The sequence below is a fragment of the Eleutherodactylus coqui genome, chromosome 8 (genome assembly GCF_035609145.1).
Source record: "Eleutherodactylus coqui strain aEleCoq1 chromosome 8, aEleCoq1.hap1, whole genome shotgun sequence".
Classification (NCBI taxonomy): domain Eukaryota; kingdom Metazoa; phylum Chordata; class Amphibia; order Anura; family Eleutherodactylidae; genus Eleutherodactylus; species Eleutherodactylus coqui.
This window is the reverse complement of record NC_089844.1, coordinates 5,491,694-5,506,564: the sequence shown is the minus strand read 5'-3', so window position 1 is coordinate 5,506,564 and position 14,871 is coordinate 5,491,694. Positions and strand designations below refer to the sequence as shown.

At 52.3% G+C, this 14,871-nt stretch overlaps 1 protein-coding gene across 3 annotated transcripts in view; it reads right to left on the bottom strand.

Annotated features, from left to right (window-relative positions):
• RAB3GAP1 (RAB3 GTPase activating protein catalytic subunit 1) overlaps window positions 1–14,871 on the bottom strand; it is a 170,911-nt gene that overhangs the window by 124,938 nt on the left and 31,102 nt on the right. For all 3 annotated transcript variants that reach the window (XR_010786308.1, XM_066575141.1, XM_066575142.1), the window contains one exon: window positions 13,831–13,909. Coding sequence is in view for 2 of the 3 variants with exons in the window: in XM_066575141.1 (XP_066431238.1) it covers window positions 13,831–13,909 (79 nt within the window). In the remaining variant the exon portion in view is untranslated. The remainder of the gene's footprint in view (window positions 1–13,830; window positions 13,910–14,871) is intronic.

Sequence of the window (14,871 nt, the reverse complement as noted above, 5' to 3'; positions counted from 1 at the left end):
GATCTGTGAGCCCATCTCACGGCCTCGCACCACATCTCCCGGATCTGTGAGCCCATCTCACGGCCTCGCACCACATCTCCCGGATCTGTGAGCCCATCTCACGGCCTCGCACCACATCTCCCGGATCTGTGAGCCCATCTCACGGCCTCGCACCACATCTCCCGGATCTGTGAGCCCATCTCACGGCCTCGCACCACATCTCCCGGATCTGTGAGCCCATCTCACGGCCTCGCACCACATCTCCCGGATCTGTGAGCCCATCTCACGGCCTCGCACCACATCTCCCGGATCTGTGAGCCCATCTCACGGCCTCGCACCACATCTCCCGGATCTGTGAGCCCATCTCACGGCCTCGCACCACATCTCCCGGATCTGTGAGCCCATCTCACGCCTCGCACCACATCTCCCGAATCTGTCAGCCCATCCCACGGCCTCGTACCACATCTCCCGGATCTGTCAGCCCATCTCACGGCCTCGTACCACATCTCCCGGATCTGTGAGCCCATCTCACGCCTCGCACCACATCTCCCGGATCTGTCAGCCCATCTCACGCCTCGCACCACATCTCCCGGATCTGTCAGCCCATCTCACGGCCTCGTACCACATCTCCCGGATCTGTCAGCCCATCCCACGGCCACGCACCACATCTCCTGGGAGAATTGTTTGTTCAGGTCTTTTTCCCAATTCGGACAATGATTGTGTTCTTAAAGGACTGTGTGCCGGACAGAGAGAGCTTTTTCTGTAGTGTTATATTTGCATTTAATAAGTCGTTTAGAGGATTTGGTAGCGTAGAAGAGGTAATCTTGTGGGCTCTTAGGAAGTTGCAGGTACGTGAGTAGGTGAAGTACTCCAGGGGTGGGACTGCTAATTCTTCTTGTAGCTGAGGAAAGGAGAGTAGACTGTTGAGGTCAGGGATTAAGAATTTTAGAGTGAGAAGAGGCCGTGGGACTTTAGAAGAAGTGTTTGGATTCAGGTTTGAGCCCGGCCCAGTGCATTCCATGCTTTTAGTGTGGCTTTAACTGTTGGGGGATGTTGCGAGGCTTCCTGGGGGAGAATTGAGTTTACTAGGAGGTATGCTTTCCAATTAGTTATGCCCGTTCGATTAGATTCGGTGGAGGCCCATGTTTTATCCGCCTCCATGTTGCACCAGTGTCTGCTTTGGTCAATTAGAAAAGCATTGTGGTAGTTTCATAGATTGGGAAGACCTATGCCACCGAGGTTTATTCAGAATAGAGAATGCCACTCTAGGTCTCGCTCCTCTCCAAATGAATTCGTTCATTTGTTGGTGAAATGAAAGAAATATGGAGTTTGGGATGGGCACAGGGAGGGTCCTGAGGAGGTACAGAATGCGGGGGAGAATGAGCATTTTGTACAGGATCACCCTGCCCATCAGCTAGGCTCAAATTTGGCCAGACGGTCTAGTTCTTTTTGTAGTAGCGTTTTTAACAGGGGAAAGTTTGTGATTTAGTAGAGTTAACCTTATAGTGGGAAATGGCACTGAAGTGTTGCAAGGTAGACATCACCTGGGGGAGTGAGGATTTCGGGTTTGTTAGGGTTAGTATTACGTTGTCGGCAAATAGGTTAATTTTGTGCGTACATGTTCCTGTGGGGATGCCCTCGATATGTGGGTTGGACCTAACCGCCTCCGCAAATGGCTCCATCATCATTGAAAATACAAGAGGAGACAGCGGACAGCCTTGGCGCGTGCCGTTGGAGATTTGAAATGGTTTAGATAGAACCCCGTTTGTTAGGACAGAAGCTGACGGAACAGTGTAGAGGGCGGTTACAGACGCGAGAATTGACCCTGAGAAGCCGAATCGTTCCAGCACACGTCTCATGTACCCCCAGTGTACCCTATTGAATGCCTTCTCCGCATCCAGGGCGAGGAGCAGAGAAGGCATCCGTGCAGCGCCAGCCTTGGCTATGAGGTTGATCAGGCATCTTGTTCCGTCCGGGGCCTGTCGTCCTCTCATGAAACCCACCTGGTTGTTTGTAATAAGTTGGGGCAGGATGGGAAATAGTCGGTTGGCTATTATTTTTGCGTAGAGTTTGATGTTCGAGTTTAGGAGAGAGATAGGTCGGAAGTTGCTTGGGGACTCGGAGGACTTGCCCTCCTTGGGGGTGGTGACTATGGTTGCTTTCAAATTTTCGGGGGGGATTTTGCCTGTTGACATTATGTGGTTAAAAAAGTTGCATATATGTGGGAGCAAAGCTGAGGAGACTAGTTTAAGGTATTCGTTCGAGAATCCGTCGGGGCCTGGGGATTTGCCGGGCTTTAATGAATGGATAGTTTGTTCTATTTCTTGTGTCGAGATAGGTAGAGGCAGCTCTTGTGATTGTTTTTGCGAGAGAGATGGAAGGGATAGTGTGGATAAGAATGCGTCAATTGCTTGCTCATTAGGTTGGGGGGTGTCCCTGTCTTGGCTTAGATTGTAGACTGAGTTATAATAGTTGCTGAATTCGCCAGCTATTTCTTGTGGGCTGCAGACCTTGTTGTTTGTTGTCTGGGAGATTAGGTGGGGAATTCTCGAGTTTGCTTCGGTTGCTTTTACTCTATTGGCCATTAACTTGCTCGCTTTGTTGTGCGAGTGATAGTGTTGTATTTTAAGTCTTTTTATGTGGTTCTCGTAATCTATTGTAAGGTGCGCTTGTAGTTCCGTTCTTGCTTTTTTAAGGGAAGTAGATTTCCCAGGGAAGGGTCTGCCTTGTGAATCGCAGCCAAGGTGGAGACTTTTGTTAGTAGATAAAGCATGGTTAGGTTGCGTTGTTTATTGTAATAAGCCGTTTGTTGAATGAGAAGACCCCTTGTAAATGCCTTATGAGCATTCCATGGCGTTGATGGGCTGATGGATGGGTGGGGGTTAAAGGGGTTGTCCCGCGAAAGCAAGTGGGGGTATACACTTCTGTATGGCCATATTAATGCACTTTGTAATGTACATCGTGCATTAATTATGAGCCATACAGAAGTTATTCACTTACCTGTTCCGTTGCTAGCGTCCTCGTCTCCATGGAGCCGTCTAATTTCAGCGTCTAATCGCCCGATTAGACGCGCTTGCGCAGTCCGGTCTTCTCCCTTCTGAATGGATCCGCTCGTGCCGGAGAGCTGCTCCTCGTAGCTCCGCCCCGTCACGTGTGCCGATTCCAGCCAATCAGGAGGCTGGAATCGGCAATGGAACGCACAGAGCCCACGGTGCACCATGGGAGAAGACCTGCGGTCCACCGTGGGTGAAGATCCCGGCGGCCATCTTAGCAAGGTAAGTAAGAAGTCACCGGAGCGCGGGGATTCGGGTAAGTACTATCCGGGTTTTTTTTTTAATACATGCATCGGGTTTGTCTCGCGCCGAACAGGGGGCCTATTGAAAAAAAAAAAAAACCCGTTTCGGCGCGGGACAATCTCTTTAAGGGCAAAGAAATCTGTGGGCAATTTCCCCGTAGAAGTCGAGTTATTTTTAAGGGACATGACGTGGTTGTTATTTCTCCAAATAAAAGTGTTTGAAGTCGGGTGGGACAGGCGGAGAGACAGGGTGATCGGGGCGTGGTCTGACCGAGTGGGACAGGCGGAGAGACAGGGTGATCGGGGCGTGGTCTGACCGAGTGGGACAGGCGGAGAGACAGGGTGATCGGGGCGTGGTCTGACCGAGTGGGACAGGCGGAGAGACAGGGTGATCGGGGCGTGGTCTGACCGAGTGGGACAGGCGGAGAGACAGGGTGATCGGGGCGTGGTCTGACCGAGTGGGACAGGCGGAGAGACAGGGTGATCGGGGCGTGGTCTGACCGAGTCGGACAGGCGGAGAGACAGGGTGATCGGGGCGTTGTCTGACCGAGTCGGACAGGCGGAGAGACAGGGTGATCGGGGCGTTGTCTGACCGAGTCGGACAGGCGGAGAGACAGGGTGATCGGGGCGTGGTCTGACCGAGTGGGACAGGCGGAGAGACAGGGTGATCGGGGCGTGGTCTGACCGAGTGGGACAGGCGGAGAGACAGGGTGATCGGGGCGTGGTCTGACCGAGTGGGACAGGCGGAGAGACAGGGTGATCGGGACGTGGTCTGACCGAGTGGGACAGGCGGAGAGACAGGGTGATCGGGGCGTGGTCTGACCGAGTGGGACAGGCGGAGAGACAGGGTGATCGGGGCATGGTCTGACCGAGTGGGACAGGCGGAGAGACAGGGTGATCGGGGCATGGTCTGACCGAGTGGGACAGGCGGAGAGACAGGGTGATCGGGGCATGGTCTGACCGAGTGGGACAGGCGGAGAGACAGGGTGATCGGGGCATGGTCTGACCGAGTGGGACAGGCGGAGAGACAGGGTGATCGGGGCATGGTCTGACCGAGTGGGACAGGCGGAGAGACAGGGTGATCGGGGCATGGTCTGACCGAGTGGGACAGGCGGAGAGACAGGGTGATCGGGGCGTGGTCTGACCGAGTGGGACAGGCGGAGAGACAGGGTGATCGGGGCGTGGTCTGACCGAGTGGGACAGGCGGAGAGACAGGGTGATCGGGGCATGGTCTGACCGAGTGGGACAGGCGGAGAGACAGGGTGATCGGGGCATGGTCTGACCAAGTGGGACAGGCGGAGAGACAGGGTGATCGGGGCATGGTCTGACCAAGTGGGACAGGCGGAGAGACAGGGTGATCGGGGCGTGGTCTGACCGAGTGGGACAGGCGGAGAGACAGGGTGATCGGGGCGTGGTCTGACCGAGTGGGACAGGCGGAGAGACAGGGTGATCGGGGCGTGGTCTGACCGAGTGGGACAGGCGGAGAGACAGGGTGATCGGGGCGTGGTCTGACCGAGTGGGACAGGCGGAGAGACAGGGTGATCGGGGCGTGGTCTGACCGAGTGGGACAGGCGGAGAGACAGGGTGATCGGGGCATGGTCTGACCAAGTGGGACAGGCGGAGAGACAGGGTGATCGGGGCATGGTCTGACCAAGTGGGACAGGCGGAGAGACAGGGTGATCGGGGCATGGTCTGACCGAGTGGGACAGGCGGAGAGACAGGGTGATCGGGGCGTGGTCTGACCGAGTGAGACAGGCGGAGAGACAGGGTGATCGGGGCGTGGTCTGACCGAGTGGGACAGGCAGAGAGACAGGGTGATCGGGGCGTGGTCTGACCGAGTGGGACAGGCGGAGAGACAGGGTGATCGGGGCGTCGTCTGACCGAGTGGGACAGGCGGAGAGACAGGGTGATCGGGGCGTCGTCTGACCGAGTGGGACAGGCGGAGAGACAGGGTGATCGGGGCGTCGTCTGACCGAGTGGGACAGGCGGAGAGACAGGGTGATCGGGGCGTCGTCTGACCGAGTGGGACAGGCGGAGAGACAGGGTGATCGGGGCGTGGTCTGACCGAGTGGGACAGGCGGAGAGACAGGGTGATCGGGGCGTGGTCTGACCGAGTGGGACAGGCAGAGAGAGGGTGATCGGGGCGTGGTCTGACCAGGGGATGTCTCCTATTTCGCACTCTGTTACCATTGGTAAGAGCCATTTAGTTGTTAGAAACATGTCGATGCGGGAGTAGGTGTTGTGTCTGTGGGAGATAAAGGTGTAGTCTCTCTCTGATGCGTGTTTACATCTCCACACATCATACAGATCTTCTTTCCGTAACCATTCATAGAGATGCAGGGGAGCTCTGTCGCTTTTTGATGTCCAAGTCTGGACTGTGAATGGTGTTAAGGTCCCTGCATATTAGGAGCTTACCTTTGACTATGTGCGAGATCTGTTTACATAAATCATTTAGAAAGTCGAGCTGTGCAGTGTTTGGGGCGTAGGCATTCACTATGGTGAAGGGCATGTTGTTAATGTTACATACTAGAGCCACATATCTTCCCTTCTCACCCAGAATCTCCTTCTGTAGCTGGGAAGCAACAGTTTTTTTTTTATTGCATAAAAGATTTTGGGGGAGTCCCTGTTGGTCAGTCTGGTGGAGTCGGCTTTTTGAAAGCGGGTTTCCTGAACGCAGACCACCTCCGCTTTAGACCTTTTAATTTCTCTCCACAAAAGAGATCTTTTGAATGGGCTGTTCAGGCCTTTTGCATTGAGGGACATAATCTTCAATGCCATCTGGGATATGGTGGTTCTGCGCCAGGGAAACCGTGTCGTGCCATCAACCTCTCTACATAACAGCGGATATTGTATAGAGGAAACAAGGATATGCAGTTTGTAAAGAACAAGCAATTAGGTACCTTGTGGGGAATAACAAACATTTGGGGAAGTAAGAGTGTAAACAAAAACATAATCGTGCAGGGAGTCAGACTGCGCAAACTTGGGGATGGTCTGCAGAAGTCTGGTGGCATAACCTGTCCTTGGAGAGCCGGAGATCAGCGGCGTAGGCCTTCTAGGTTGCATCTCTCCACTCCTGCGCGATCTTGGGGGACTGGTTGTTTCTCTTGGGCTGGGCAAGGAATGTTCCATTCTTATGGTAGCTCCAGACCTTTATCCAGTGTGGCGATAACAGGGGTTCTCCTGTTCTTTGTGACGATGATTTTAGTTGGGAAGCCCCATTTGTATCTTACTTCGTGGTTTCGTAGCGCTGAGGTTATGGGGACAATTTCTTTCTTGCTGCTATTGTGGCTTGGGAGAGATCGGCGTAGAGTGTGATGTTCTGGAACGGAGCTGGTAATGTAGGAAGTTGTCTTGAGGCTCGCATAAGTTGGTCTTTGATGTGGAAGAAGTGGATCCGTGCGATTGTGTCTCACGGGTAGGATAGAGGAACGGACTGAGCTCTTGGTAATCTGTGTGCCCGGTCTATTGTAAGGTCTGAGGCTGAGCATTGTGGGATGATCGCTTCGATTAGGCTTTTCAGAAAGGCAGTGAGTTCAGAGGGAGGAGTCGATTCAGGGATACCTCTGAATTTAATGTTCTTTTGGCGATTTCTGTATTGGTTTCGCAGGGATTCCACCTCCTCCTCCAAACTGTTATGAGAGTCCACTAATGAGTATGGGGCTGCTGCAAAGTCTCCCATTTTTCGCTCTGTATGGTCCGCTCTTTCTCCTAGCTTGTCCACAGTCACATTTATGCCCGCCAGGCTGTTGGCGATATCTTTTTGTATTGAGGTATGAAGCGCCAGCATTGCTTCTTTCATGAATATCTCCGAAGCAGCGTGGTTATGGGCTGGCATATCTTTTAGTGTCGGTTCAGTTGTTAGATCAGAGCCAGAAGAGTAGCGGGCTAGAGGAGTTTGAACTGTTCTCCATCCCTCCCGCCCCTTTTGCTGCTTGTTGTCGTATCGGTAGGGGAAGTGGCATTTTGGCTAATGCGAGCTTGGTCTGGGTGGTTTTTGGCGGGAAGGGGGGCCCTTTTGTCGGCAACTTGTTAGTAGGCGATTTATGCGAAGAAGTGAGTATGTCTGTGGAAGCTACATTGTACACTTTCTCCCTGCAAAAGCTTGGAGTACGGGAAACAGCTTTAATGCCCTCTTGGGGGGCGCCCCCTGAAGTAATTGGGGGTTCAGCCCTTGGTTCTGGGGAGGCATTGTTGGAATGTTGGAGCGTGGCTTGCGATGTGGCATAGTGGGGGGGCTCCCCTGTAGCATAAGCCTGGGAGGCTGGGGGGGGAGCGCCCACAGAGATTTGTTGCTATGGCTGCCTGATCAGAGAGGCTCTCAGCCGGGGCAAAGCGTGGGAGGTTTATTTCACCCACCTGGATGTCCTGTGCCCAGTCCGGCTGGTCAGCGGCATTCATAGCGAACGATGCGGGAGGGAGTTCCACAGCCGGCTCCATAGAAGCAGAGGAGCTGAGAGTGGATCCCGGCTCCGTCCTCTTTCTCTCTGCAGTGCTGTCGGAGGTCTGACAGGTGAGCCTGGGGCGGCGGGGGAGGCTCTGCGTCCCCAGTCTGAGCAATCTCCGGCATCAGCAGTCGGGGAGCCCTGCAGGGAGACTGTGTTGGGAGAAGCAGGGGGCTCCCCGGTCTTCGGCTGAGCTATCTCCGTGAGACGGATTTCCAGGTAATACCTGCGGGGAAGCAGGGGGAGGTGATCGCCTGTCTGTAGGCAGTGCAGGCAGGGTTTGACCTCCGCCGCGGCTTAGGTCTCCTTCGACTGAATTCTTCCTGGCGTCCGGGGACTCCCGCCTCGTCTCCAAGCGCGGGAACGCAGGGCCGCCATCTTTAGGCTCCTCTCCACGGCTCCTTGTGGAATAAAAGTCCGTTAGTTTTTTCGGGGACAGCTTTCTCACCCTTCTAGGCATACCGATAGCTGATCGCCTTCTTCAGGAGTGGGAAAAAAAGGTTTTAGGCTGATATTTGAGTTGCTTTTGTTGTCGCTGTGCAGGTTAAGAGGAGAGCTGTGTTAGGATGCGACCATCTAGCTCTTCTTGGCCACGCCCCATTTTACTCCTTGGCCACGCCCCATTTTACTCCACTTTTGAAAACGCGTTTCAGTGCATTAAATGGCACCACTGAAAAGTGCAACACACCCCACAAAAAAAACGAACCCTCGTACAGCCGCGGCGACGGGCAAATAAGAGGGGGAGGAAAAAACAAAAATGGAAATAAAAAAAGGTCCGCGTCATGAAGGGGTTAAGGGTTTTTTAATCATTTAAGAGTAATAAGACGTCAAAGGAAAGGACTGCGCTGCACCAAAGCCCACACACCGGCAGCACGGGACGGCGTGGCACGAGTCTAGGGAACCTGGGCATGCTGCAACGCCAAATGGCAAGACATTGATATTCACCGGACGGTGATGGATACTTTCAGCCCGATGACGTCATCGCGCACAATGCCGGACACGAAGAACGGAGTCACCTTTATTACAAGCAGACCTCGAAAGCAGAAGACAGTTCTAGAACAATCAGCGATGTAGCACTGCCATCCGGATAGGTGGTAAGCCAGTGAACATCTCCATCTCACCGATGAGGTTGAAGGTTTTTATGCCGTCGTCCAGAAAACTCTAAATGAAGAGCCGAAGACGGACATCGTTTACATTACGGGCGACTTCAATTCCCAAGTCAGCAGCCAGAAGCAGCCAACGCAGGAAGAGTCGGCTCGGTGGAAGAAATGAAGCCGGTGATCATCTGGGACAGTTCTGCCAAGAAAATCAGCTCAGTATAGCAAACACATGGTTTATGCAACCAAAGCGCCGACTGCCCCCGTGGGCACCGAGGCAAAAGCGCCGACTGCCCCCGTGGGCACCGAGGCAAAAGCGCCGACTGCCCCCGTGGGCACCGAGGCAAAAGCGCCGACTGCCCCCGTGGGCACCGAGGCAAAAGCGCCGACTGCCCCCGTGGGCACCGAGGCAAAAGCGCCGACTGCCCCCGTGGGCACCGAGGCAAAAGCGCCGACTGCCCCCGTGGGCACCGAGGCAAAAGCGCCGACTGCCCCCGTGGGCACCGAGGCAAAAGCGCTGACTGCACCCGTGGGCACCCCCGCAAAAGCGCCGACTGCACCCGTGGAACCCCCCAAAGCGCCGACTGTATAAATGGACATCTCCCAATCAGACTGATTACATCCTGTGTCATCATCGTTGGTGAAGTACAGTCGATGCAATAAAGACCTTTCCTGGCACCGACTGCGGCACTGATCATGAACTCCATACAGCTAAGATCAAGAGCAAATTCCGTAGCATTAAGAAAGACGCTCCATTGAGAAAAATTCGATACCTCTACAATCCCCCAATCACACACTATTGAGGTGGCAAACTGATTGGAACTGCGTGACCCAGCAGAGACGCATGCAGAGGAACTACAGTGCGATATACAGCCCACGGTATGGAAACAGTCAGTAAGCATCTCACCTATAAGAAGCAGGAAACACAATGCTATTGGTTGTCCGAGCGAACCTCAGAACAGCCGATAAAAGAAGAGCAGCAAAGCCGGACGGCAACTAAATGCCGATTTTCGGAGCGCAACAAAGAAAGACGAGAACATGGACTGCAATGAGCGCTGCAAAGAACCCGGAGCAGAAGCCATGAAGGCCGTAGGTGAGGCTGGTCCTCACAGGTCAAGATGGCCCGAAAACATTTCTTGGCACCCAACAATATCAAAAGCAAAAATGGGAAGGAACTGAATGACCAACAGAGCATCAAGGATGGGGGGAGGGAGAACTCCGAAGAACCATATGCCTTCTTGTTTAATCTATGTGCGGAAGTGATCATACGGACCAAGACAAATTGGAAATCGGAGTGAAAATAGGTGGCAGAGACATCAACAATCTGCGTTCTGCGGATGACACTACTCTGCTTGCAGAAACAGAAGCCGGTCTGAAGCCGCTGATATGGAAGATGAACACTGAAGGTGATAAAATGGGCCTCAACCTGAATGTAAGGACGACTAAAATCTGACAACTGCAAAAAATGGCCAAATTCAAATCAAAAATCGACAATGAGGTCATAGAACGCGAGACTTCATCTTCCTTGATGTGAACATTGGCATAGATTCTCCAGCCTGGTCAGAGATAAAACGTAGGATAGCATTGGGGGGGCTAAATAGGGACAAAATCTGGAAGAGTAGGGATATCGGTATAGCAACTAAATGCAGGATAGTGCAAACCACCGTTTACCCCAGAGCCATGTATGGAGGTGAGAGCGGGACGGGGGGAAAGCTGATAGGAGGATTGATGCACTGGAGCTGCTGCATAAGGCCTGGATGGCGAGAGCAACAAATAGAGAAGTTCTGAACAGTATAAGACCCGATATATATCACCGGAGGGCAAGACGGCCAGACTCGGGCTCCCCGGAGGGCAAGACGGCCAGACTCGGGCTCCCCGGAGGGCAAGACGGCCAGACTCGGGCTCCCCGGAGGGCAAGACGGCCAGACTCGGGCTCCCCGGAGGGCAAGACGGCCAGACTCGGGCTCCCCGGAGGGCAAGACGGCCAGACTCGGGCTCCCCGGAGGGCAAGACGGCCAGACTCGGGCTCCCCGGAGGGCAAGACGGCCAGACTCGGGCTCCCCGGAGGGCAAGACGGACAGACTCGGGCTCCCCGGAGGGCAAGACGGCCAGACTCACGTATTTTTGGCCATGTAATGCGAGCAGAGTTGCTAGAAAAATCTATAATGCTTGGACAGATCAGCGGTAAAAGAAGACCTGGAGCCAAAGGACACGATGGCCGATACTGTCAGAGCGGATACTGGCATGGTCATCACACAACTGAAAGAAGCAAAACCGAAAAACCACGGCAGGAGCTCGCCTTTAGGGTCACCGAGGGGTGTGATTGACTAAACAGCTAACAACAACAAGACATCACAAATAGATCTAATCCTCACATCGTCACAGAGGCGCTGACCCACAGAATGAAGCGGACATACCATATTTATCCCACTATAAACCCCACAAAGCCCAACTGTGTTCCGCTTCCACTTCATGCCACTTACATTTTTATTTAAGTTTCCCAGTATATTTTTGGTGCAATAAAGGGCCACTCCAGCGAAAACACATTTTTCATCCGTGCCCTCTCGTCTGATTGCTTGTCACACTCTGGAGGTCTGTCCCCTGTAGTGCAGCCCCCTGTCTGATGCTGATCAAGCACCATCTCCATGCTTAAACATTTTTATAATGGTGTCTGCGCTTCGAGGAGGAGAATATAAAACAATAACGTAGTAGTGCAGCAGCAGGTAATGTAAAAGATGGACTCACCTGGCCTGGAGCCTGTCAGATGACAGGACTTCACACCTATGGTCCCTGGTAGCTTTTGGTAATCCTTACAGGTAGATAATCCCCTCGGGTGTGATCACATAGGGAGAGCAGCAGTAGAACATGTCCGTGGTCAGACGACCGCGGTAAGAAACAATCCCAACAGTGATGTAGAGAAGGGCCTGCAGGTATGGAAATAATATGCACTTCACAGGGGAACCCCCCCATCCAGGATACCGGCACGCTCGGGACAACATCGGCGGCTTCATCCAGGCGTTGTAATCCAAGTTAAAAATGAAGCATCACAAAGAGGGGCATACAAATATAGTGCCAAATGTAAAAGGAGCAAAGGGCCAGACAACGCGCTTCAGGCTTTTCAAGCCTAATGTTGCCTAAGTATCAGCTTATATGGAGAAGCAAATGTCGTTACTGGTCGGAGTTCAGGCGAGTATCTGTGACGGCGCTGATGATCCGGCCCTTCTGGATATCGTTATGTGGAGCGCAGGAGCGACAGGGCATTCCATGAGCGCTCCAAAGGACGGTGCGGGATGACGTCATCAGTGTGTCACTTGGGACACAAGCTAGATTAGCAGTGGCTATATAAAAGACAACTAATAATACAGCATATACATACGAATAGTGGTCAGGGCTAAACGAAGAGACTCGTTAGGGAAACTTCATAATTATAAATAGATTCAGGAGGTGAATTAAAGTTCTTAGATAGAAATTTTCGAGAGAAAAATAAATAAAAATAATATATATTTAAATGCAAACATTACAAAAATGGTTAAAAAGTATAAAGGACGTCGATAGACTTGTACTACAGATTTAGAAAAGCAAGCAAAAAAGAGAGTGGGTAGAAGATTCAGAGATCTCTGTGTCTGCAGATCATGTCCTACGAGGAACGGGTAAAGGATCTGGGAATGTTTAGCAGAAGAGAAGGCTGAGAGGAGACTTAATAGCGGTCTACAAATATCTGAAGGGCTGTCACAGTGCAGAGGGATCAGCCCTATTCTCATCTGCACAAGGAAAGACTAGAAGCAATGGGATGAAACTGAGAGGGAGGAGACACAGATTAGATATTAGACAGTGAGGGTGATCAATGAGTGGAACAGGTTACCATGGGAGGTGGTGAGTTCTCCTTCAATGGAAGTCTTCAGAGAACGGACAGACATCTGTCTGGGATGATTTAGTGATCCTGCACTGAGCAGGGGGTTGGACCCAATGACCCCGGGAGGCGACCCAATGACCCCGGGAGGCCCCCCAATGACCCCGGGAGGCCCCCCAATGACCCCGGGAGGCCCCCCAATGACCCCGGGAGGCCCCCCAATGACCCCGGGAGGCCCCCCAATGACCCCGGGAGGCCCCCCAATGACCCCGGGAGGCCCCTTCCAATTCTACCATTCTAGGATTCTATATACCCCTATATATAAAAGCACCCTTATGTTGAGGAATGTTAGTCATAGTGATTATATTATTTACGTTTTCCAGGACATCATTAAGTGTCTAGACAATAAACCCAGTAGAACTCTCTCTCATCCATTCCATCGCTGTTTGTTAGCTCTAGTTCTCAAGGTGTTAATAGTGCGGCCTACATACTGGAGGCCCCAGGGCCATTCTAGAAGATCTGTAGACCCACAGGTAAGTAGCCCTCATACGGCCAGGTCAATGGAAAAATAAAAAATGGCTCTTGAAAACCAATGAGACAAGTAAAAACAACTGACAACTGACTGGTGAAGAGAGCGGGGCACTAGGTTCGGCCTGACGCTTTCAGCCATGAAAAAAACCTTACAAACTGGCATCTATTAGTCCTGCACACCTCAGGGATAGTAGATTTTAAACATCTTGTGTCATATGCTAATGAGGTCTTAACCCATTGGTGACATTTGCTGTATGTGTATCTTGGGTGTGGTCCGGGTTTGTATGGAGAGGGCATGGGAGTGGAGCCAATGTCATACACAGCAGGTGTCTGGGGTCTTTGACAGTCAACACTGGGATTGGAGAGAACTCGGATTCCAGCCGTTGGCCTTCTTGATGCCGAAGTTAGCACCTGAAGGAAGGAGCTTCTATCTCACAAACAGGCCCCTGTGAAGAGATCTGCTCGTTTGCCATAACAGCTTGGAGCCTTTTGAGGGTTCTGGGCGGGGCGAGGCTGGCGGGGCGAGGATGGCAGGGCCCGCCCCTGTGACTTGAACTCAGCTTGGAGTCGAACTTAAAGTGTATTTATTTTGAAATGCCCTAAGGAGAAAAGTCCCTGCCCGGTGCGAGTACATACCATCGGACGAGGCAGTGAGCGATGGGAGGGAAGTCGTTGTTGGTGCACAGCAAATCCTGCATGCAGACGGGGAGCGTGTCTGGAAAAAATACAAAAGATGTAGAAGATTAGGCACAGCAGATACACAGGGGGCGCTATACCGTGCGTTACCCAATGGAAGTGGAGCAGCTACAACAGCTTCCTGGCATGAAGCTCCCATCCCTGACAGATGAGCGGATACGAGGCGCCCGCTGGACAACTTACAGTCCAGCTATGTACCAACATACTCAGCTGCTCAGGAAGTTAGAGACGATGACCGAATGTAAAGGAGAATGAAACAAGTACGATCTTCGTCCGGCGCAGTCGGGGGAAGCCGTTTAGTACAAGGGGACCTACCAGAAGCAGGAGGGATAGCAGTTTAGTACAAGGGGACCTACCAGAAGCAGGAGGGATAGCAGTTTAGTACAAGGGGACCTACCAGAAGCAGGAGGGATAGCAGTTTAGTACAAGGGGACCTACCAGAAGCAGGAGGGATAGCAGTTTTCCAGCTTAAGGTTAATTTAATTGGTCTCCACACTTCAAAAAACGTTGCGCTTCTGTGACAACCAATGTGATAACGAGCAAAAGTGCAATCACTGTATTTACCTAAAATTATTTGTGCTGAGAAATCCCTATGATGTGCTGGCCACTAGGGGGCTCTCCTAACTGGCTGTCAACTACCTGTTGTCAGTTGACATCTGTCTGTATTAATAGAGATAAGAAGGAAAATAGAGGCGGGTGACAACTCAGGTTACCCATACAAGGGAAACGGGAGAAGAGAGCTGCTGGAGGGTAACAAAGGTAGAGAGACTCCTACAGACATCAGGTGTAACCTCAAACCAACTAAAATCACATCTACACTGCTCAGTACTGCTGTACAATGCTCTCCATGATGCTAATAATAAGAAGAATCTTTATTTGTATAGCGCCAACTTATTCCACAGCACATCGGTACTTATAGTGTATGAGAGAGACAGAGAAGGGATCCTGCTCTCCTGTGTGTACAGTGTACGGAGACATCAT